At 37.8% G+C, this 26013-nt stretch overlaps 3 protein-coding genes and 1 long non-coding RNA gene across 7 annotated transcripts in view; 1 reads left to right on the top strand and 3 right to left on the bottom strand.

The window, feature by feature from the left end:
• The window catches only part of thbs3a (thrombospondin 3a), a 39559-nt gene extending 24629 nt beyond the window's left edge, over positions 1-14930 (bottom strand). The window contains 7 exon segments of the mRNA NM_173225.2: positions 479-530; positions 2583-2665; positions 2764-2790; positions 2878-2980; positions 4975-5228; positions 13251-13457; positions 14763-14930. Of these exon segments, the coding sequence (NP_775332.2) occupies positions 479-530; positions 2583-2665; positions 2764-2790; positions 2878-2980; positions 4975-5228; positions 13251-13457; positions 14763-14853 (817 nt within the window). The 5' untranslated portion in view covers positions 14854-14930.
• The window catches only part of dpy19l1l (dpy-19-like 1, like (H. sapiens)), a 754017-nt gene that overhangs the window by 251308 nt on the left and 476696 nt on the right, over positions 1-26013 (top strand). The window lies entirely within an intron of this gene.
• On the bottom strand, positions 15913-19118 carry LOC147840404 (uncharacterized). Its single transcript, XR_015512012.1, has 3 exons — positions 19025-19118; positions 17661-17776; positions 15913-17582 (listed from the first exon to the last, which is right to left on the bottom strand). It is a non-coding gene; the product is annotated as an uncharacterized LOC147840404 (long non-coding RNA).
• mtx1a (metaxin 1a) overlaps positions 19793-26013 on the bottom strand; it is a 29171-nt gene continuing 22950 nt past the window's right edge. The window contains exons 7-9 of one of the 3 annotated variants that reach the window (XR_015510546.1): positions 22963-23120; positions 22283-22874; positions 19793-22139 (exon numbers count right to left, since the gene is read on the bottom strand). Coding sequence is in view for 1 of the 3 variants with exons in the window: in NM_001128238.1 (NP_001121710.1) it covers positions 22657-22874; positions 22963-23120 (376 nt within the window). In the remaining 2 variants the exon portion in view is untranslated. 3 annotated transcript variants of the gene reach the window in all.

Here is a 26013-nt window from a genome sequence, read left to right on the forward strand (position 1 = left end):
TATGAAATTACGAATAACAAATGTAGCAGGGCATTAAATTACTGTTTATTTCTTTGCATTTTAACGTTGTAAACTATAAACTCATGCGTCTCCTCACGGTTTGTGTCTCAGTTTGTGAGCAAACTGTCAACAACAGTTATTCGCTCCCCTTCTCCCCTGCTGGCCACGCCCACTCCTGCCCTATGCTCGCGGAGCTCCACGCCCATTAATCATGCATCTTTTGAAAAAAATCTGAAGTAGACTTTAACCGAAAGTGGGGGGTGTCATGGCCCTTTAACAGCAGATCTTAATTTTTGCCTGAACTATGCCTTTAAGGCTGCTCTCTACAGAGGCATATCAAATAACAGTGGTTCTGCTTATCACTCTCCTTCTAAACGGTTAGCACTACAAATAAGCCCGAACACTGTATTCGGTCTCTGTCTGAATGCAGCTTACGGACTCTGTCAGGTTGATTTTAGGGTTTGATGTTGCTACTCACCACACATCTGGCACTCCAGAATAGCGTTCCTTACCAGGGACATTTCTTTCACCTAAATAGCACAAGAACACTTCAATGTTAAGTGAATAGTACACCCCAAAAAAATAAAAACTCTGTCATTTACTCACCCTCCACTTGTTGCAAACATATTTAATTACCACAAAAGAAGATATTCTGAATAATGTTGAAAACCAGTAGCCATTGACTTTTCTTACTTTAGAAGTTAAGGGCTACCAGCTACCAGCAGGCTTCAAAATATAGTCAACAGAAAGAAATAAAGTAATACTGGGCTTAAAAATAAAGAATGCCCGATGGCCTGGGGCCAACACGCAATATGCTCGAGACAGGATCGTTACTGGCTGGATTGACCCAGTGCTGCCTCGACACTACAGTTTAATTTGCTTACAACAATTAGCGTGCAAATACAGTCTTAGAATTGAGAAACAATTTATGCTTTTAAAGCCTAATTTATACTTCTGCGTCAAGTGATTGGTGTGTCCCACGGCGCATGCCTTGCACGTAGCTGTGCATTTATACTTCTGGCGCTGTTCTTGTTGCTCTGCAATAACACTTCCAAAACACTTGCTGGCAGTAGGTTTTTATGGTTCTCTGTATCGAGTTTCTTCGCTGATGTTTTGTTTTTTTTGAACGCTACCTTAAATGTAAAAGTAGCTTAATATCGCTCATTTTGAGGCGGGAACCGGCTTACATGCAACCAGTTTAACCATAAGGTAAACAACATTTTCCATCTGGGGTCTGTTCTTCGTAGCTCGCTTAAATAATCTAAGATAATTGGGCAGATCCTGGATCTTTCAATCTTGATAGCTGATCTCTAGCTAATTTGGTTCTTTGCTGCGTGTGTTGTGTATATGTCTTTATATAGTCAAATATATTTACTATTTTTCCCAAGTGTACATAAGTACTACTGTAAGAAAAAATCATCATTTGGTACACACTTTCAGTATTTTCTTTGCTTGAACTGACCCGATCTAATCCTGTTTATATGAAATGAGCCTGCTCCAGACCAGGTTTGAGCTACCAGAACTGTTGTTATGACAACAACTCTCGGATCATTTTTGAAGATTGAATCAATCCTGGATCATGTCAAATCGTCAATAACCAAATCCAGCTAACTGAGTAATCCACATAAGAAGGACGCACCCCTGGAGCTCCTTCACGAGACTCGACACTAGTAAAGACTCGCGGGGCTTGCCCGCCCACACTCAAGCTGACCAATCACAGAGCTTGCGCTACGCGTTGTTGCAACGTGTAGTTGCATTTTTTGAGAGGTATGCGTCAGTGTTGACGATGGCTACAGCAAAGGGCTATGCGTGTACGTTTTTTTTACTTGTAACCTGGTAACAACCAGTACAAGAAAGAGACAAAAACATTGCGGCAACATCAAATTATGTGGTTTATTTACATGGGTACAACAGGATGAACAAAATCAAATGTTTTGCACAGTTTGCCATCAGTTTGGCTAGTCAACCACCTTTTGTTTAATAATTTAGAACTGCAATAAAATACCTGCAGATTCTTTATACTATTTTTTTGTTTGCATAACACTTTGAATTTTGCAAATTATCCATTTATTAACATTTTTTAAATAATACTATATAGAAATGTTATAAAATATAGATTTGCAGATGTTATTTTTGACATTTTATTAAAAATATGTGACTGAAAATATTAACTTTTTTGTTGGGCCACTGAAAATTTTGCCAGGGAAAGTAAATAAACTGAACCGGGCCAGTTGAAAAAATCCTTTGCGTTGAACCCTGTAGTAAATTTATTTTTGTTAAGTTGAAGGTGAGCAAATGCTTTTTGGGGTAAATTATTCCCTTAACAAAGCATGTTCAGAACATAAACTCTCTTGCTCACACGCATACATACTGTATGCACAAATGCACAAACACATACGCATACTGTAGGTTTCCATTTATTTTACAAACTGTCTATACATTTGAAAAATAACACATTCTGTATGATAAAAGCCTTTTGAAAAAAGGAGACATCAGCAATGTCTTTATAATCTTCTTTATATACCCGTGTCATGCCCATGTAATGATACATGCGTGGCCAGATATGCCCATCATATACACACCTGTTCTCTGATGTCCTCTCTCAACTCTCCCAAGATCTGATTAAAGATGATCAGCTGGCCGATCAGAGCTTTAGTGTGGTCACCTGTGCAAAAACAATAAAATATTGTCAAATTAAACAACTATTACATAAATAAAAATGAATAAATCACTTTCGCAACTGCACCTGCAAAGTCAACTCACCTAGAATAGAATTAACCTCACCATTCACTGAAAAACAAAGAGTAAACAAAGCAATATTCAGACAAAAATTTTCAAGCCTTCAAAAACCTCAGTCCTGTGTTGATGTTGGCAGACCTATGTTGTATGAAGAAGCGTCTCCCTGAAAGGGACAGTCGGTGAGAGCGCCAGCCTGGGCAACAGTGCCCCCCAGTGCCAGTTTAAGAGTATCCATTGAACCCTTGAAGAAAAACATTTTGGTTATAAAGGTTAAGGTTTATTTAGATTCAGCATTTGACCCTGTAGTTACTCTTGATATCTGGATTGTGGTTCTTACCCAATCACATCTAATATTTCTATTTAATCAAACATAAATAAATGGATTACCCCAAAATGGAAACACCGTAATTATTTACTCACTCATGCTGATGCAAACCTGAATTATGTCATTTGTTTTCATGCTAAAAAACTAAATTTCTGCGGAATTCTTGCAGTTTAGATTTTGAAAAAAAAAAAACATTTTATAATCACAAAACACCTATTATGCTTTTAAATACACACTACACAAGTCATTAAGTCACCAGTTAGGTGTAGGTTTCACGTATAATAGATTTAATTAATAGACAATACATTTGTTCAGTTTTATACATGGATGCATATATCTGAATACAAAATTGTGTGAAATGTTCAATTCTTTTTAAAAAAATTTCCTGAGTGATGTTTAACAGATTTTGTTTTTTAACAGGCTATACACTCACTGGCCACTTTATAAGGTATACCTGTCCAACTGCTCATTAACGCAAATTTCTAATCAGCCAATCACATGGCAGCAACTCGATGCACTAAGGCAGTGGTTCTCAAAGTGGGGGTCGGGACCCCCCGAGGGATCGCGAGACAACGAAGGGGGGGTCCCCTGGTGATTTCCAAAAATCTATTTATTTTTATTAAACCATAATAATTACCATTTTACCAATAATTACCAATAATTACTACAAAAATTGTCGTTTACAGTTACTATATACTACTGTATATAGTTACTATAGTAGCTTATAGTTACTAGTTCTATTGGATTGCGACCCCTCAGGTAATTACATTATATTAAAGACTCAGCAATAGCGTCAGATGTAGCAGATTGATTTTATAATACCAGGTTAAACTTTCTGGCACATTTACAGCACTGACATACATTAAAAAAATATAACAAAGAATAGACTTGGGTTTATTGGTGTGTGTGCGCCCCATTGCATGCAAGGTTTCTGTATTTATAACCACCTCAGAGGATATTGGGGGTCGCAAGTTACTGGCATTGTTATTTTGGGGGTCGCGAGCTGAAAAGTTTGGGAACCCCTGCACTAAGGCATGTAGACATGGTCAAGACGATCTGCTGTAGTTCAAACCGAGCAACAGAATGGGCAGAAAGGTGACTTAATGACTTTGAACGTGGCATGGTTGTTGGTGCAGCCAGCTGGTCTGAATATTTCACAAACTGCTGATCTAAAAGTGCCATAAAGCACGAATCATCTCAAACTGATTTCTTAAACATGACAATGAGTTCACTATACCCAAACGGCCTTCCCAGTCACCAGATCTCAATCCAATAGAGCACCTTTGGGATGTGGTGGAACGGGAGATTTGCATCATGGATGTGCAGCCGACAAATCTGCAGATACTGTGTGATGCTAATCATGTCCATGTGGACCAAAATCTCTGAGGAATATTTCCAGTACCTTGTTGAATCTATGCTTTGAAGTATTAAGGCAGTTCTGAAGGCAAAAGGAGGTACAAACCCAATACTAGTGAGGTGTACCTAATAAAGTGGCCTGTGAGTGCATGACAAACACACTATTGTCCAGTAACTTGCCTAGTTAACCTAATTATTATAGTTTATTACATTTATTAAACATTACATATCAAATTTCACTTTAAGCTGAATATTGTATTAATTAGAAAATAATTATTCCTTGTCATCATGACAAAGACTAAATAGATATGTTATTAAACTATATAACTATTAAACTTAATTAAACTAGAGCTATAAAATGTGTTAAAATAATATCTGAAAAAGGTAAAAGGAGGGCTAATCATTTTGTCTTCATCAAGTAGTCAACATTTGAAGTCGATCAAAAAAACGTTTTATTTAAAATGTTATTTTTATATATTTAAAATGTTACCAAAAACATACAGATCATAAATAATTAAATGTTGTGAAGACACTGATTATAGCCATGTATGTACCTGCATCCGAGCATATGCCTTGTGTCCATTTCGTATCTCCACCAGCTCAGCATCTCTGGGCAAATCCACCAATGGGGGCAGGCGCTGGGCGGAGTCAGCCAGACGACAGTTCACATAGAGCTCGAGGCTAAGATACTCCCGGCGCAGGCCCCCGACACGCAGAATCAGTGACTGAGGACGTCCATCCGCAACATTCGGGCTCTGCATGTTCACTGTATGCAGCTTTCCATCCTCACGGACATACCTGACCAGAACTACAGCAAAAACACAGCTTTTATAGATATCTTCTGAAGGCATGTTCACAAGCCATGTCATATCTGTTACATATTACGTATTGGTAGAACAAGATAATTATTAATTGAATAGTTAAAATTGGGCATTACAGCTGAAAAAAAATGGAGCTAAATTGGAACATAAGTTATAAAGGTCGTGAACTGAGATATCTTTGGATATAAAAGAGGTCAGTGTACTATAAAAACTCCTGTAAGTTTCTCAACTCAAAAATATTCTTTTAGTCTAAAAACAGCTTACTGTACATTAAAATCAATCTGGAAGTAAGTGCCAAGGTTGTTGATTGTGAAACTGACTTTATTATGTAATAGTGTGACCATCCACAGAATAAGTTTAACACCCACTTCTACATCACTGCCTGTTTAGCTCCACCCACTAATTCATGCATGCAGTATGCAAATAAAAAGGCAAGGCAAGTTTATTTATATAGCACATTTCATACACAGTGGCAATTCAAAGTGCTTTACATAAACAAGAATAAAAGAAACAAGTAAAAAAATAAAATAAAAAAATAAAACTGATTAAAAAACATAAAAACAGGTCAAATGTGATATAAAAGAATGAAGAAGAAGAGAAAAACATAATAGTGCAATCTGTCGGACGCAGCACAGTGCTCATTCATTAAAGGCACAGCTAAACAGATGTGTTTTCAGTCTTGATTTGAATGTGCCTAATGTTGGAGCACATCTGATCATTTCTGGAAGCTGATTCCAGCAGCGGGGGGCATAGTGGCTGAAAGCTGATTCACCCTGCTTTGACTGAACTCTTGGAACTTCTAGTTTATATGATCCTAAAGATCTGAGTGATCTGTTGGGTTTGTATTCAGGGAGCATATCTGTAATGTATTGAAGTCCTAGGCCATTTAGTGATTTATAGACCAGTAATAATACTTTAAAATCTATTCTGAATGTAACTGGCAGCCAGTGTAAAGACCTGAGGACAGGTGTGATGTGCTCTGATTTTCTGGTTCTGGTCAGAATTCTGGCTGCAGTATTCTGGATGAGCTGCAACTGTCTGACTGTCTTTTTAGGAAGACCAATGAGGAGTCCATTACAGTAATCAGGGCTGATAGTGGAAATAATTCCTGAGCCTGAACTTTTTTTCCTTGCCCCTGAGGTGAGTAGGGGTGGGGGTACTATGTATGCACCGCACTTTTAACACATAACTTGTGGGCCCCTGGGCCCAAATATATTAACAGCCTATGTGTAACCCTGATCATCATTATTGTCAAGCGGCTCTTTTTAGACACATGCCAGTAATGTCAGTGACACATGCCAGTGTCAGTGATCTTGTGACATGTGCCAGTAGGTGTCAGTATAAGCACGTTATAAGCACATTAATCTTATAAGTCTCTTTGCTTTAATATTTAAAAATCATTAGGCAAATGACACCTGTTATCTTACATGCATATATGTTATGAGTTTTCAACATGCATTTTATTATAACTTTTTAAAGGATATTATTTAAAATACCTTAAAATGAAAATAAGTTAAATAATAAAATAAATGAATGAATTAAAAACATAGAGAAGTCCATATTGTAGGGAACAAAGGAACTGCCAGGATGCAATAATATACAGTACAACAGATAAGTGTAACCCCTCCCATACATAAGCATGCCACAATAAATTTGACTGACATGTACTGTCAAATGACTATATTACGTACGGAAGTATGACTACGAATACATAAAATAAATGCGTTTAAATTAAAACATCGTGGAGTAGCTCAGCAAATAAACTAACTTGCGACGCGATAAATTAGGTTAAAAGTCGCGTAATGATTAAATATGGTTTTGCTCGTGTTAATTAATGTCATAAGCTTCGCCGGGTGTCGATGTCACTGCAGTGACATGCAGCGCGACACTCTGAGTGACACAGGTCACTACACATGCCACTAGCAAGTGACACATGACAGTGGAAAAACGGACGTGCCACCGAAAGTGTCACTACCCTCAGTGGCATGTGCCAGTGTCATCTGTAGGTCAGATGTCGTGTCACTTCATGTTAAAACTGCTACTGTGAATCCGCGTTCAAGCGCACACAATAAGCTAAAACTCGCCCCAAGCACCGGCAAAAACAAATAACAATGAATGTGTCGAGGAAAGAGTAAGGACATATCTTAATTGGTTATTAATAAACTTATTCTGAGTCAGTGTCGCAAAGATCCTGACTGGCAATCTCCTCTTGGACTCGCCTTTTGAGAGAAATTCATCTTTATGGATTACATGAAGGAGTTTTTTTGTTTTCGTTTTGTTTTATTTCGTTAAGTAATAATTTAAAGCTTTCTATAAATATATTTATTATGTCTGTGAGGCATATACATTTTGATCATTTTGTTAAGCGCTCCTGTTCAAAAACCAGTCGACAGAAAGCGCATAATTTTGGTTTTCTTTATTTTATAAAAACACTGTAACGTTTTTTGATGTATTACTCGTACTTTGTGAGCAAAAATGACGGATAACTTTAAATTGCTCCCACTGAAAAAATGCAAGTGATTGCTCTGGCGCCTCGATGTCCTGCAAGCTTTTTATAAGCAAACTATGCGCCTAATAGCACACATTCTTTAACGTTTAAGCTACCATTGTTTTATACTTGAACTGTTTTATATCTTTTATTTTAGGCAAGTCGTGATGATCTGAGAAGGCAAACTGATCAAACAGACAATGATGGTCTTCCGCTGGGCGCTGTTCGTTAAAAAAACTTATTTTTAACGAATAAAAAATGCTCCAAACGTTTTTCTAAATAAGCTGAATAAAAAACGAAACTAAATATAAACACTTTGCCATTAGGCTACATACAAAAGTGAACTATTTCATAGCTGAAACACTAAGTTGTTTAAGGAGAAGGGGGAAATATATTTTTGTCCTGTCTATTGCTTCACCGTTATTTCGAGAATAAACCCAGCGTAAATATGCAGATGTCATTCCCAAAACATATCAGCGTATATGTGCCGAAAACGAAAGTTTCATACAAATTCTGAATGGATTATAGCCTGGAAAGTGCAAAGCACGCTCCTCTTATTATCACTAAAAAGCGTCACTAATCTTAGTTCATATCTCACAAAGATCCGTTATAATTTATAAAGCTCTCTAAATTACACAATTAATCTTTTATTTACATGGCGTCTACACTCAAAAGATGATTCACGAGCACACAAAATGGCACTTAATAAAAACCAATCCGGCGCTTTCAGCAGTGAGTGAATTCTGTGAATCTAGAGAAATGACAGATCAATATCCGTGAACCTGATTTTTTTTCCCCCCCGCAGCCACAGTACGCCGGAACGCTATCACCCCTGAGTAATCCACCCTGCTGCTGATAAAAGCATGAACAAGTTTCTCTAAATCTTCACTGGAAACAAAGCATCTGATTCTTGCTATGTTTTTGAGATGATAGTATGCTGATTTACTGACTGCTTTGACATGACTATTGAAACTCAGATCTGACTCCAGAGTCAAACCAAGATTCTTGACCTTATTTTTTTGTTGTTTGACCTTTAGTAACAAGGTACGCATTTACCTTGAGAACCTCATCTCTGTTCCCAAACGCAATGACTTCAGTTTTCTCTTTGTTTAACTGAAGAAAGTTTTGGCACATCCAACAGTTCATTTCATCAATGCATTGGCAGAGGGTGTCAATGGGGCTGTAGTCATCAGGCAGTAAGGCTAGGTAGGTCTGAGTGTCATCAGCATAGCTGTGGTAGGAGATTTGGTTCTTTCTGATTATTTGGCTCAGAGGGAGCATGTAAAGGTTGAACAGGAGAGGTGCCAGAATCGAACCTTGTGGGACTCCACATGTCATGGGTGTCCACCTCGACCTATGGTCACCTATACTCACATGGTAACCTCTACCTCCAAGGTAAGATCTAAACCATTTGAGGACCATGCCAGACAGCCCAACCCAGTTTTCCAGCCTATCCAGAAGTATGCTGTGATCGACAGTGTCAAATGCAGCACTGAGATCGAGCAATACCAGCACTGTTAGCTTGCCTCAATCAGCCGTGGTACCTGCCTGAAAAAGACTAAAGCAGACATCTGTACTATGATGGAGGATTAGCTGACTAGCCAGTTAAGTTTCAGTTTGGTGTGGGTTTTAGGTAGCATGAAGACGATTTAAATTCCTCTTTGTTGCCATGGTATTATGGAGCAGCTGATCGGAGTCACCTGCGTGGTACCTAAAACTAGGGTTGGGCGATGTTGACCAATTTGGCATTGTACATGTCTTTGTGTAACGGAGGGCAGCTAGTGAAGTGCTGTGCTGGTAAAACTCACTCCTCTAACCTCTAAAAGGTGCTCTAGGGGCCATGGTCTTTAGTCTCCTGGTTAGAGCAACCGACTCCCATGCGGAAGGTCGCCAGTTCGATCCCAGCTCGGAGTGGGTTGAGTGGTGTAGGACCGGCGGGGTTACATTTTTAGTACTAAAACTTTGTAGTAATTTGTAGTCATTGTTTGTTGGTTGGTAAAAAGGTGCACAACCAACAGCAACTAACCAACAGTATCTGAGGTTTTCGCAAAAATTACTAAGTACAACCGTGAAAGCAAAAGATTAAAGCAGTGTACTGACGCTGCGACACGTTACCTGAAAGATTCAAAAGACCGAAGAGTCGTTAGATAGAGACAAGATTAATTACATATCACTTTTGACGACTATAGTTAGACGTGATCCAGCGGTACATCCTTGATAAACTGTCCGGTGTGCAATGCTCTCTGGGGTTTTGTTCTCAAAGCACCCGCTGACTGCCTAGAGCTCAGATGTGCACATATGCTAGAGAGAGTGTGTGAGTGTGTGTGTGTGTGTGTGTGTGGTCACGTCATGTGCATTTACAGCGGTATAGTGTGGACGGAGAACTGTTCAGAAATGCTAGATGAAACGCCAGTGTAGACGTGGATCATTTTCGTTCTAAAATGTCATTTTAAAATTAAAAGGTATTAGTGTAACCCTAAGTGTGTATTGGGGTGCGAGGATTGGGATGTCGGCTTAGCATCATGATGTCTATCAGTCATCAGCGATGGACGATGGCATCGTCTATCGACCCAACCCTAGTGCAAACTAAACTGAAACTTAACTGGTTAGCCACCAAACTATAAAAATGGCTACAAAGACAAACTGTGGGAAAACAGCAATTGCTTTGCCTTCCTTTGTTTCCTTTTTATCAAATATATTTTAGGGTTTTTCCATCTTTATTTTGAAAGGACAGTGGAGGTTACAGACAGGAAAGTATTGGGAGCAGAGAGAGGGGAAGGGTCAGCAAAGAACTTCGAGTCGGGAATCAAACTTGGGTAGCCGTGAGCACCATGGTGCTATATGTCGGCACACTTAATTGACAATAAAGTTGACTTGACTTGACTTGACTTGACTTAACCACCAGGCAATTGGCGCTGACTGCTTAGCCTTCCTTTTGATCCCAACATTATGAATGAGTGGATGAACTTTGTGTTTGATAAAATTTCAAACCCCAACAGTAAAAACTAAGTCACCTGTTCCTTTTATTTTACAGTGAATTCAGTTGAAAAATAAGACACAATTACACACTGTAATTTCACAAAGACTGAAACAGTCTTCATTATATTTTCACTCTTACTTCGTTATTACAGATGGTTTTGTCACCAATGTATTTTTGTATAATGCATTTTTTTTTACCTTTTAGTATCTACAAAGGATGTAGTAGGCTGTCAAACACACATGTAAAGGTTTACATTGGTGGGCACATCCTTGCAAGCACTGGCATTTTACTTTAGAAGCAAGTAATTTAGAAATCTTAACATGTAAAATTGTAAGCAGGGTTCCTACACGTTTCTAAAGTTAAATTTAAGCACTTTTCAAGCACTTTGCAGGTGCATTTTCAAACTTAATCAGCACTTTACAATTATGGTGAATGACATATTAACTTTATTACATTATATCTAGGGATGTAACGATATTGTAAATACCGTCATACCGCAATATTAATTTTTTTCGATATTACCGAAGTCACATGACTCGGTAAAACTATAGGTCTTCTGAGAAAATTTGCTCAGGCGAATGAAGCGAACGGGAGGTAGCGAAAACTACAATTCCCATCAGCCCATGCTTGACCATCATCCCTTGCGGTCTGTTGTCGCTACAGATCCAGTAATGCGGAAATGGAGTGTGCTGCTAGAAGCGGGGATGAAAAAGAGTCGGAAAACTCTAAAGCGGGTGTAGTCGCCGCGTGCGTACTGAATAGCGGTGTTGTCGCGCGAGTTCTTATCAGCTGTGTTGTCGCGCGCGTACTGAATAGCGATGTTGTCGCGTGAGCTCTTATCAGCTGTGTTGTCGCGCGAGTTCTTATCAGCTGTGTTGTCGCGCGCGTACTGAATAGCGGTGTTGTCAGCACACTGTTCAGATTGATGCAGACATGAGATCTCTATCTTACTCATGGTTTGTCCTCTCAAGTGGGGGAAAGACAATGCACAACGTTACTCACTGCTGTCAACCTGGGCCAAGTCATATCTCTCTTGTCCCAGAAACCTCAGTCCCAAATGAGAGGGTTTTTTTCTGTTGCAGGGGACATTGTAAATGCCCAGAGATACCAGCTTTTACCAGATTATATTTATATGATAATTTTCCTTTAAACCCATCTCTATCTAAGTGAGTGAGTGATTAAATGTTGAATGTGATGAGTTTTCAACAATACTAAATTGAAACTTTATTTTTTTACATGGTTTAATATTTTTTTGTTATTAAAATTGAAGTTCCTGTTTCAAAGCTAACAGATAGATGGCTAATTTGTATGTCATTGACACTTTTGGCACTTTTTTGGAGTATTTTCATAAGTTTTGTTTTTTCCTGTAAATGATTCAATAAATACTGTACCGTGACATTCATACCGAGGTATTACCGTACCGTGAAATTCTGATACCGTTACATCCCTAATTATATCAGATGCTATGAACAATTTTGAAATGGAGGGGCTTGTGGATGTTTTCATTTTGGGTGTAAAACACAATAGGCAGTGGGTCAGAACTGAGTGATGGTTTCTTAATTGAAGAGAGGCACTCAGGATATTTAGATGTGATTTGAATTTACTGAAGGAATTGGTATACAAATGGAACGTGTGTGTTTTTTAAGAAACGCACACTGTAACACAGTATACCACAAGCGACTGTTATGTCCCTTTTTGCCGAGTGTGTTAGATAGCAGGTGAGTTATCCAGCATTATCTCCCGTGTGCACTGTCACTCTCAACTAGTTCTTTGCTCAGCTCACCTCAATGATGCTGCGTTGCATTGTGCACACTGATTGGTTGGTGTCATATAGGACTTATTGTCCTTTTGCACAATTTTAATGGCATGTTTGCCCCAAGCTCAACTTTAAATTACCGTCATTTGCTCTATTAAATATCATTTAATCACATCTAAATAAGCCATATTTCATCTTAAATGTTATTTTAATTTCATGCATTATTCACTCATGAAGAGGTCATCTCCATGCATTTTGTTTTCATTTTATGCAAAAGCAAAAATACTAATTTTATTGAAATAGTTAATAAATGTAGGAAGATCAATTATTATAGAAGCAACACAATAATATTTTAAAGGAAGTTTCAAGCCCTTAATCCAAAATCTAAGCGCTTTTTAATCTTTGAAAACACCAGATTGAGATTTAAGTATCTTCAATAATTTCCAGCATCTTGTGTAAGCCAATCGTATCAATGAATGATTATCTTGAGTCAACAATCCTAATTAAATGGCGTGCCAAAACAGCACATAAATAGCTCATTATTTTTTAATAATGTTTTTTAAATTAAATACAAATCTTGATAACATCATAAGTGGACCTCAGAGAACTGTGCAAACTAAAAATGCAGTTCATGACCCTTTTAAAGCAACATGTTGTTATTTGGCTGTTGGTCAAGATTACGCAATAGCGTATGCACTGATGTCAGTGGAAAAAGAAAGCAGTTGCATGTGGATTATGATTATAGAATGCAAAAAAATAAAAATAAAGGATCACAATAGAATTACCTTTGTTAATCTTGCTCATGATGGCAACCTCCAGGTACTTCTTGTTGTCCTGTTTGTTGTAGAGCCCCAGCAGAACTCCACCAAGTTTTGGAGGAAGACGAAAAGTAGACATCACATACACGTCACTGAGAGTTTTCAGAGCCAACGAGAGCTTCTCCACCGCGGCCACGGTCTGCTTCACATCCTCCAAACCCAACACGTCTATCACTGAGAGGCACAAACACAGAGACAGCGAGAAATACATGAACAGTATGTTAATGTACGTGAATGTTCCAGACACATCTATTGTCATTTACTCCTCATAAAAGCTAGAAATGCCTTTATATAAACCTCTTTTTTGTCTTAAAATAGCATTCAGACAACAAACAAGTCATAAAAGCATCATAAATGTAGTCTACAAATCTGATTTATGTTGAAACAAAGGCTTATATTATAATAATAATTCAAAGTGGAGACTTCGATTTGACCATTTGGACAATGTCGGTTTGATTTTATGTGCATGTATTATTTCAATAAACCTCTATGAAAATTTAGGCAAAATAATGTTCCGTTATCATTCAGCATAACAGATATTCATCAAAAAATGAAACAACATGCTTTTCCTGATCTGTACTTTTTAAATATATCACATAATAAGCGATTATGCCCAGTTTTGGTTTATCTTATGATTTAAACATCTTGTGACAAATTGGTAAAACTTGTTTAAATGAGTTAAATATCCTTGAAGTGATCCTTAAACAGTCAAATTATTCTTGTTTTAAATATGTAACATTTGTTTCATGTCTAAATATGCAAGTATGTTTTATAAATAGATTAAATATTCTAACACTGAAGTCAGTTTACTGGGAATCTTCTGCAAATCATGTGAATGAATGCTTTTTAAATGTATAATTATTTTTGTGCAATCTGATCCATTGCATTGTATTTATTTTTAATTATACGAGTTATCCTATTTACCTCCCATCAATCTGTACTAAAGGATAAACTTGCTCCTCGTTATTTGGCTGGGTAAATTAAAGCTGAACACAGAGCCCGAATCAGACCGATTTTTGTGAATGAATCATTCAGACTGTTCAGATGAAATAGCTCATGGACTCAATGATGACTCAAAGTTTTGAATAGAGTCCCATATGAATGAGTCACTTTTATTAAACTGTTATACTTTTTGAAAGCTCCAACTCACATTCATTTTAATTGTTGGACAATTAGACTACATTCAGTAGTACAGTCCAATTTGAAAGTTATACGTTTTTACAACAATATAGCCTATACTGCAATATGAAAATTGAAACGGTGTAAATGTACTTTTTTCTATAGTAGCTTTCATAAAACGGAAGGTCAAATGTTCTTCAAACGTTCTCGAAACCGAGTGAAGACAAATTTAAAAAACTGAGTGAATGCAAATTAAGCAGAGACAATAATGAAAAATATACAGTAACAAAGACAAAATATAGCTATTTCAAGTACGTAAGATAGTTCATTACTCGAAGTTTAGAAAGAGAGAAAAAATACCTGGCACGTCTTGTTTCTTGTCGCTCTGTGCTGACCAGACGAACATCAACACGACCAGACTGACCCAAATGTGTACAAACATTTGTTTCATGTTTACAAAAATACACTCAAAAGTGGTGCAGAAAATATCCAGAACAGATCCGTCAGCGATGCATTGAAAGACGGAATATAATAGAGCAAACCTGCGCTCACAGAGAGAGAGAGAGAGAGAGAGAGAGAGAGAGAGAGAGAGAGAGAGAGAGAGAGAGAGAGAGAGAGAGAGAGAGCTGAATCCGCCCTCATCACCATCCTACAACACTTTATTCTCTTGTAAAACACTCAAGCATGATGGATTGCAGGGGGCCGTTTACCCGAGACGCGTTCAGGGCTGTAAATTATAACTAAACGTGTTTGTGAACGTTAATTAGGGTATACTTAACTAATAAAGTAACTAAAAACGTAAATGATAAAGACGCCGTCTTTAGAGCGAAAAATTAACGTGTTTGATTTTAGTGAACCATAAAACCCATTAAATGAACGGACAGTTAGCCTATTCGTGTTGGTATCAGGGTTCGTTTTGTTGAGGCGCTCAGGAAACCTTACACAATATCAATAATTCTATAAATTAGCCTAGATAATGTCAACTCAATGGTTTTGATTCAAGTAGAAATAGGCTTCTGTCAGAGGGACATTTGTGGTAACTGAAACATTTTTTTATGTTTAGTTTTGGTGTTTTTACACTTAATCGGTTGGTTTAGCCTAATCAAAACTCTTTGGGGCTTTTGTTAGTGATGTTTTCGGAACTTTACCTCACTCTGTGTGCACCAAAACAAAAATTCTAACCAGTGTGTGAATTAGACATTTTATGAAAAAATGTGGTTTTCTCCACGTCTTGTACTCTTGCGGTATCTATCGGTGCTCTAAATCTGCCAGTTTCAAGACTGTTGAATGTTTTTTTTTCTGGCGTCTGATTGGCACGAATATGCATTCACAATGGTATGAACCAAAGGTGGGAGCAAGTCACACATGTGCAAGTCACAAGCAAGTCTCGAGTCATAACCTTCAAGTAAAGTCAATAACCTCAATAACCTCAAGCAAGTCAAGTCAATTTTTGTCAGACTCAAGTCCAAGTCGTAGCTTGGTCTAGCAAGTCACTTTCAAGTCAATCAAATTTTTGTTGATTTTTTTTCTCTACTTTTTTACTACTATATTTACATATATAACTTTTGGTTTTGAATGTAATATAACGAACAGATATGTATTTAACAAAAAACAAGCTATTTCGAGTCATTTAACTCAAGTCCAGGTCAAGTCTCTCAAATCATGACAGTCAAGTCCAAGTCAAGTCGAGTCTTTTTGGATATTTGTCAAGCAAGTCTCAAGTCCTAAATTTTGCGACTTAATGCCTAGTTCAGACTGCATGATTTTAGGCCCGATTTTGACTCGCCAACAGGTTTTGAGAAAATCGCTGACAAATGCCTAAAATCACAGGCAAATCGGTGCTCGTGCACATGAGTGACAATCACACAGTGTGAACTATCAAAGACGCGATCTGAGATAATCACGATGAGTCGCAGATGCCTCCGAGATATTTGGCGTGCTAAATATCTGGAGCTGTCGGCGATTCAAATCATGCCATGTGAAATGAGTTGACAGAAAATAACATCGGTGATCGTCTACAGGCTACAGCCAATAAGAGAGCAGCATGTGTGTGTGTGTTTGTGTGTGTACCAGCTGGCCAGCGGGAGGTTGGGGGAGAAGTTAAAAGAGTTTTCATTTTTCGGTTTATTTGGACCCAAGAATTGGAGGAAAAACTAGTGGAGGTTTGACAGAAGCACCGGTGTCTGTTTGACGTTTCATACAGAAAGTTAAAAAAGAAAGTTAAGGAGAAATTGCTAATTCCCTTCAAACCCAGGTGAGCAAATATGTACATTTAATTTTCGACTCCATTAAAGGCTTCTTTCCCGTTATGTAGTTAATAACAAAATATATACTACGTATACTACAGACCTGAGCTCAAGGGATCCTCGGGCCTAGGGCTCCCTTCCTTTCACAGGGCGAGGGGAGACTGAGCTCAGACCTATCTCAAAACTCCCCCGCTGCTGAGGCTTAGGTAAACTTCCAGAGAGTAAGACATCTATAAAAAAAATTTAAGCTTATTCTGTCTATATCGAGCATATTTAGACGGTGGAAGGAAACCAGGGAACCCGAGGGAAACCCACGCTGACACAGGGAGAACATGCAAACTCTGCACAGAAATACCAGATGGCCCAGCGAGGACCCGGCGCCATTGGTATTGCTGAGACAACAGTGCTAGTCACTGGGCCACCGTGCCGCCCATTTTGAATAAAGGTGGAAGAAGGGGAGGAGGGGGGTTTCTTCCAGACGAAGAAAGGAAACGAGGATATATACATAGTGACTTGGGATTCTTTTATTGGAAAATGATTAGGTATTGTTGGTCAGCTGGGTCAATCATGAGCGTGTGCTCCTCTCGAAATTAATTTAATATTAAACTTCACTTTAATTTTATTAATTAACATTATTATTAAAAATACAGATCAGAGTGAACTTTTTTCTCAGTTTCAAAGGGCTTACCCTCCACAAACCACCTGTAATTCGCACCCTGCTTCTAACCGAACTCTAATTTAACCTAAATATGAACAACATTGATTAAAGAGATCTAAACTAATAAAAAACTAAGACGCGACCACATTTCTTGTATGTTGCCAGTTATAGTTCAATATCCTATCAGACAGCGTCCCTGACAGCAGAGTTCCCCCTCTTTTAGCCAAATGTCAAATTCCCTGACTTCCACTGACTAAAAATCTGTATCTCCATGACCTACAATAAATGGAAAAAAGATATATAATTTTTTCATCGATTTAATAGCCATTATGAGAGCAATGATGGATAATTTACCTCAGGTTTAGAAAACGGACAAGAGCATCACACTTTTTGAAGGGTCCATTTTGTAGCCAAAGCTCTTGAAATGTTTGTTTTCCTGGCAGGTTTGCCTAGAGCTTGGTGACTGCCAGCTGAAGAGCGGGAAAGATGAAAAAATGGCATCAAAAATAGCAGAATCATAACAATAGGCAAAAGTGTGAAACAACATGATCAAAACATCATAGGATGTAAAATACATGTTGATAAATGGGCTCTATGCACAGCTAGAGTTTAAAAGCCAACGATAAACTTACTGTGACAGCTTAATAAGACTATATTAAATTTCACAAGGTTGTTTTTACAGCATCGATGTTTTAATGTAATTACAATACATTTAGTTAAATAGACTTAAGGATTCATTTACTTCTTCAAGCGTGAACCAAGATGACAGATGTAATCGCTAGTCAGTAGCAACAATCCAGCGCAGAAATTCCATTGAAAATACTGGGGTAAAATAAGCTGTCATATTTTAAAGACATGGCGGGGGGGAAATGTAATTTTATGCAGTGCTTCTTGTCCAATTTGAGACCCACTTCATATTGTATATCTAACAGGGAGTGAAGATTGCTGACTTTTAAAGAAATCAGATCTTAAACGTGTCAATTTTGTAATGGAAAGACAGTTCATCAAAAGCCCTTGGGCTGCCTGGCTGAAAATTAAAAGTCTGTGTGCATATAGCCCATTAAAATAAAGTGTAAAGTGATAACCAAAAGTCCCTGATATATGGAAAAAATGTATAAAATTTGCTGTCTTGAATGTCTGAAATATAGAACTTTTAAAATACTATGATATTCCAGAATTCCACGACCAGTGGGAGCCACTTTTTGACCACTTTTACACATATTGTCATTTGTGAGCCTTCGACCAATATTTATGTGCAAAAATGACAAGTTTTTAGCCCAGCATGCAGCATTGCATCTAGGAATTCAGTCTTTTAAAAGTCAGTGTGAATGCACTTTTCAGCACACACTGCAAATTTTTTTTCTTACATACCACCAGTCGTTTGACCTCAGAATGGCCCTCGGTGGTCAATGAAGCCTTCAGGGTTTTGACCTCATGGCTACAAACACTCCGTTTCCTTGTTTTATTATGCAAAAACTTAAAACCCTTTTAATCTTATGTCAGTGTCAATATAATAGCAAATCCAAACACTGGCTTTCGCTGCCCATTCTCATTTAAACGTATCCCGTTTAAGCCCTTGATTTTGTGCCAGTCTGCATGCAAACACAAGTTAAGAAGAAATCGCTGTTGACATTTTAAAGTAGAGCAGTATGAGGGCTGTTCAGTTTCAGCGTCCAGTCTCCACAGTCTGTCTTGGGACGATGTTTATTTTTCATTACCTCTAAGTTTCCTTAGAAACAGCTTTTAACAGCAGGTGTCAGGGGAACAGTTCAGTCATACTTGAGCTTTACTGGACCCTGGAAGCAGAAAAAAAAAATGGTTCAGCTTTTCATCCGAAAGTGCTTTAAATGAGCAGCTAGTTAAACAGCCCTCTTCCCAGAAGGGAAAATATGAGTTGAGTAAAATCTTCACAATGGAGTCATGAATCAAACCTTTACACTCTGAACAAAACCAGAACCAGTTCAGATCGTAACTCCACCCACTGCTTCCCCCCATCCCAAATCCTGTGTGGAAAACGAGCACCATCCAAACGCATTTTTCCCTCTCGAACAGGAATTCTTTCCTAGATGATCTTTGTGGAGGTCATTAAATGCTGCCGTGCGGCTTCGGGGAGCTCCTGATTGCTCTGGATGTGATGGTGGGGAGGGGGATCACTGTGTTTCCACACACAAGTACAAGGAAACAAACCCAAGAACAATCAGGAGCCAGCGAGAGATTCCAGTCTGGTGCTGTAACACACAGCTGTGTCTCCCCAGGGCACGAATTCACACAGCCCTCGATCTGTCGGCTCGGATGCTCGGAAACACTGCCGGCAGGTAAACCAACGCTTTAAGAGAATGTCTTTCTTTCCTACAACCTCTACTTTAGTCCTCAGGGTCTCCTGTTACAACAATGAAAGATAAAATCAGCTTTTGTTGGAGCAAATTGTTTGCTGTCCATGCAACATTGCATAGCAGAAAATAAAGAAACCCAAAGGAGAATCAGGATTACTCTAGACCATTTATTTGCCTCTTAAATTATAAAAAATAGAAATTCCAAAGCAATGTGTTTACATCTTATGTAGACAAAAGCATTTATAAAATGACTGATTTATGAATACACTCCTATAAAGCATTATAGCGCAAAACATACATGCTTAGGCAAAAATACTGCAAACAATACATTACAATATCCAAATCAGCTATTTATATGAACCCATTGTTTGTCTCTCAAACATGAGTTTAACTAGAGAGAAAGAAAACAGAACATATTACACAGAAATCTGCAAGGACCTCATGGAAAGTTACAGAAACTGAAAATTAGCCAGTTTTGCGGTCTGTCAATGAGACTTCAAATGGACAGTATCTTTTGCCTTTAATAGTCTATTACTAAAATGACATCAGTGAGCAATTTCCACATGAGTTCCTTTTCTAGTTACATGGAGAATTAATGAAAATGTTTATATAACTTGTATAATCATTCGCTCACACTGAGGTCATTGTAAACCTGTAGGATCTGCACAAAAATATAGTTAATCTGAATCATCTCATGACCTTGCATCATCTCATTATAATGGCTTTCTTTCTTACAACCTCAACTTTAGTCCTCAGGGCCTCTTGTTACAACTATGAAACAGAGAAAATCAGTTTTGTTGGAGCAAATTGTTAGCTGTCAATGCAACATTACATAGCAGAAAATAAAGAAACCCAAAGGAGAATCGGGATTACTCTGGATCATTTATTTGCCCCTTAAATTATGAAAATAGAAATCCCAAAGCAATGTGTTTACATCACATGTAGACAAAAAAAAACTTCATAAAATGACTGATTACACTCCTAGAAAGCATTATGGTGGAAAACAAATAAGTTTAGGCAAAAAAAAAAAAATACTGTAGACAATACATTACCCAAATCAGCTATTTATACATACCCACTGTTTGTCTCTCAAAAATAGTTTAACTAGAAAGAAAAAAATACAGAACATAAGACAACATTTGCAAGGACCCTTATAGAAAGTTACAGAAACTGAAACTTAGCAAGTTTTGCGGTCTGTCTGCGACATTCCTGCCAACATTTGTTTGTGAAAATTCGGGAGAACTGGCGGTGGGGGGTGGGGTGTCAGGGATAAGGTGTTTAAATAACACAGTAGTAATTGGACTATGCGCCAGGTTTCGGGCAGCCAGAGCGATCATATATAATACCATTCAGCAATCTGGCGGTGTTATAGACTGTACCAAAAAGCAGAGGCCAGGTGGGGGTGGTGGGGGTAAGGGAGATGGGGCTGGTAGGGGGTTTACGGGATCGATGGAATTACGTGTTTTCCGGGAGAAATAACAAAACAGGAGGGTGACGGGAGATGGGTCTGAAATACAGCAGACTCCCGGGAATGTGGGAGTGTTGCCAGGTATGGTCAGCGAGACTTCATTGGACAGTATCTTTTGGCTTTATTATCTAAAATGACATCAGTGAGCAATTTTTACATGAGTTCCTTTTCTAGTTAGACGGAAATATTAATGAAAATGTTTATATAACTTGTATAATCATTCACTCACACTTGGTCATTGTAAACCTGTAGGTTTTGCACGTTATAAGCTAATATCCAAATGTTCAGTACACAAATTAGTAATGGCAAATCCTATTAGTTCATACATCATGTGACCAAGCGTGCTGCTCTAAATTCAAATATGTACAAATACTACCCAAAGGGAATACCTTTAGCAATTAATTATGCAAATTATAGATAGTATAGCTCAGATTACTAAAATAGTACATACACGGTTTACTGCTGTTTTATTAACACAGTAAAAATAAAAAAATCTAGATATTTTCATTGTGCAGGAATCAGCAAATCTACAAAATATGTCATCTGAATCAACACGATTTTGTTCTCAGAGATCTTCTTCGACTCAAACTGGAACTGTAGTATAACCACAAACTAGTGTGGATGAAATTGTGCGTTAAAGCAAGAAAAACACGGTCTGAATTTCAATACATATGAGGCAAACACTTATAAGATACATATTCGTGATATCATAAAGCTGTAAAAAGAGTCTAAATCTCTCTAGAGTTAAGGTCTTGGTCCACACAATTAAAGTTTAGGGTTTCCCTCAGCTCTCAAGTGCTTTCTCATCTGAAATATATAAGCTACAAAGTAGGGTTGTCGTGATACTGGAATTAGATATCAATCGATACTGAAATTTGATACATAAACATTTGAGTACTGTTGAGTTCGTTAACAGTGCTGACATGCTATTGTGTTTGCATACTCAACAGAAATGACTGTAATTGGCCGTGAATGTCATCAGTTCGCTGAACTCACTGCTTTTTACTGAGTTTAACTACAGATAGAGGGACACTGGAGCGTTTTAAAAGCCGTGATTCATCAGCAGATCGCTTGTATCTAAGCTTATAGACAAACCAGCTTATCGACATGACTTTGAAACGCTCCAGTGTCCCTGTATCTGTGGTTACACTCAAACAGTGGTTAGTTTGGGGAACTGATGAGCTTCACAGCCAATCATAGTCATTTCTGTTAAGCAGGTGAACAAAATGGCATTAGCAGTGTTTTAGTACGTGCAACAACTGCTCAACAGCACTAAAATATTTGCAGGAAATGGACGTTAAAATTAAAGTACAGACCGAATTACATTATTTCAGAAAAAGTAAACCCTTCAACATACCCAGTCAAGAGATTAAAGCAAGTGCAGCTCAATAGGGAAAACATTTAGATAAAAGCAAAGATTATCATGCAATTAAAGCTAAAGTCAATGAATAAATAAAACATATCTCCAACAATACGGTTTCTGCATCATGTTGAAGTGAACATCCCAGTGCAACTAACAGAAAGCCCTACTTTCATTCATTCGTTTCCTTCACACCTCCTCTTCTTCCTCATGGGAGGGGCCTATGTGTGAGCCTACAGGCTCCTCCTCCTGCACATGCTCAATAGCCACTATGCCGGTGAATAGTGCATAACTCAACATAGCTGCGACCGCAACCAGCACGGACAGCAGCTGCTTGCGTCTCTTGTATGGCTCATTGTCCAAGTCGCTTCCCGGCTGCGTGCTGGACAACGGACGACTGACGCCCTCTGAACACAGAACACACCCAACATCAGACAGAAAGAAAGCAGGAGTTTGTTTTTTGCGAATGCTTTATTGCGGTCGCTGGTCACCTACCTATACTCTCATTTGGAAAGTAGAGAGAAAGTATGTTAGAGCAGAATGTGTTCAGGTTGTCCAGGTTCTTCAAGTTCTGCTGTAGTCTGCAGTTAGGCAGCCGGATCTTAATAAGCGGCGCTAGATGACCAAACACATACGCATCCAGAGAAGATGGCCTTCAATACAGAAAAGACAGCAAGTGTTCATCAAATTCAACACAGAGTCTTGCAAAGTAGCTCAAATATCTGCCTTTATAGACATTAGCCCCTTTCACACATACAGATGTTTCCCGAAAATTACCAGCAATTTTTCGGAAAGTTCTGTATGTGTGAACAGGCCCTCTTTGGATGTACTGGTAAATTTCTTCGGACAATTTTCCGGAAGGAGAAGTTGTAAAATTACCGGTTATTTGCCAGAATGCTGCGCTGTGTGAACGCAGAAGGAAAATTGCCGGAAAGAGCACGTTTAAGTCCAAGAAGACGCTGACGTGAGACGTCTACTTTAGCCAATCAGAACACTCAGACGCATTCACGTGCGCACAGTTTTATGAAAATAAAAGCCTTTGAATATTTTCCCAGACACATCTAGCTGCTAGTTGTTCAGATAACGTTTCTATGTTCCTTCTTAATGCCAACTGTGTAAAAAAGTATCAATAAAATGCTTACGATAACCCGCTGTTTGTTTACCTTCAAGCTTGGCACGTCACGTGTGCACATAAAGGAACCGGTGAGCGCCAGCACACGTACATATTATGAACATCTCGATATGTGAAAGTGTTCCTCCACATGTTTTTATATAAGTTATTCACAATACTTATCCATCCACATAATTTGTAATGTGGTCAAGTGTGTAAACATTTAGCTGCGGCTCGCGTTTTTGCCTTTAGATGTCTCACAAAGCAACTGCATGAATGCTAAAGCTTTAAATAAGAGTGACACCATCAAGAAAAGGCAGACCTATCTATGTTGACAAATACAAGCGCGGCCGTTTATAGGGCATTTCTGGTTAATGATTAATAACGAGTATTTTGGAATAGATGCGTGAATGGTCTATTCCGGAAAAATTACGGAACGCCCTTGTCTGTGTAAACAACTTTTTTAATATACTGGTAAAGTCGTTCCAGCAATTTTCCTGATATTTACAGGTATCACTGTTTGTAGGGGCTATTATGTAAACAGTGTTGGTTGAAAGTAGCTACAAAGTAGTTACAAAAATTAAATTACATTTATGCTGACAGGGTTCCCACTCTTTTATGGACACCAAAATCAAAGACTTTTAAAACCATTAATAATTTTAATGGTCGGCAAGAACACTCTGGTAGGTGTTGACACGATGATCTATTGGTACTAATAGACTTAATTGTGCCAAGACAATATCCTCCACACCATTTCACAACCACTACCAGCCTGAACCGTTGATACAAGGCAGGATGGATCCATGCTTTCATGTTGTTAACACCAAATTCTGACCCTACCACCTGAATGCCACAGCAGAAATCAAAAGGCCTGGAAACAGTTTTTCCAATTTTCTATTGTCTAATTTTGAAAAAAAATCCCAGTAGATCAGCAGTTTCTGAAATACTCAGACCAGCCCGTCTGGCACCGACAACAATGCCACGTTTAAAGTCACCTAAATCATCTTTCTTCCTCATTCTGATGCTCGGTTTGAACTGCAGCAGATCGTCTTGACCATTTCTACATGCCTAAATGCATTGAGTTGCTGCCATGTAATGGGCTGTTTAGAAATTTGCGCTAATGAACAGTTAGACAAAAATAAAGTGGCCAGTGAGTGTATAAAGCACCACAAGAGTACTTCCTGTACTTAACATGTCACTTGAAGTTAATAATTACAATAAAATGTCACAATAATGATGATGTTGCAGCTGGAAGGGCAAATATATGATGGAGAAGTTGGTGGTTCATTCTGCTGTGGCGACTCCCCAATTAATAAAGGAACTAAGCTGAAAAGAAAATGAATAAATGAATGAATGTGCCATTTTCAAAAATTGTGGACCATTTGAAACAGTCATGTTCAAAACACTTTAATACTTTAAGTACTTTAAGTTGAAATCTATACTGGCAGTATTCAAATGCAGATTATAAATTCTAGATGAAAAGCATTATAGTTCTTGTATAAGATTTAAACTTAAGATTTTTTAATTAAGAATTTCATAGATTTTCCTTCAGTTTTTGAAAGCAGCACAGTACAATTGTTGAAAAAACACAATCACTTTTAAAATCAAGCATTTTCAGGACCAGTGTTTGTTTTTAAGTACTTTTCAGACCTTGAGTACAAATGTCTGAAATTCAAGTACTTTCAAGAAGTGTGGGAACCCTGTGCTGAAAAAGTAACATTTACATTAAGTCATTTAGCAGATGCTTTTATCCAAAAACCACTTACAAATAAAGAGGCATTCAGCGATTCATAAAGAGGCAATACACACAAGGGCTAATTATACACAGGGACAAGGCTCAGAAAATGAAAAGCTAGAGTAAAGTCTAAGTGTTTAAGTTCTCAGGTTATAGTGGAAAAGATGGGTTTTTAGTTGTCATTTAAATGATACAGTATGGGATTACTATTATTTTTTAGGTCATTTAATTACAGTTACTTGTTATTTACTTGCCTTAAATACTGTACATAAATTTAACAGTTCCGTAAGAATCAACTGAAAGAAGCAAAATAATATACTGTATATTTAGCAAAAAATAATTTATTAAGACAATTGTAAACGCTTAAATTATCGAGAAATTAGTTAATGACAATATAAGGTATGCATTTAAAGAATCAGAGCAATAGTAAAAAAATGTTTTTATTGTAACGTTATTTTGCATACTAGCTCAATTTGTCAACTGAAGGAGGTTTTATTTGTCCAAAAACTGCACGTTTAAGAAACAATAACTATGTTAACATCAAAAAATGATAATGAACTTTATGCGCAAAACTGTATTAATGCATAAAATATGCGCAAATAAAGCAGCGTTTCCATCTAATGAGTCAAATAAAATCATCACTTCTTGACTAACTGGCGCCAAACATCAACATTGAAAACTGAATGTTCTGCAGTAGGAG

Source organism: Danio rerio, chromosome 16 (assembly GCF_052040795.2).
Source record: "Danio rerio strain M-AB ecotype USA chromosome 16, GRCz13ab, whole genome shotgun sequence".
Classification (NCBI taxonomy): Eukaryota; Metazoa; Chordata; class Actinopteri; order Cypriniformes; family Danionidae; genus Danio; species Danio rerio.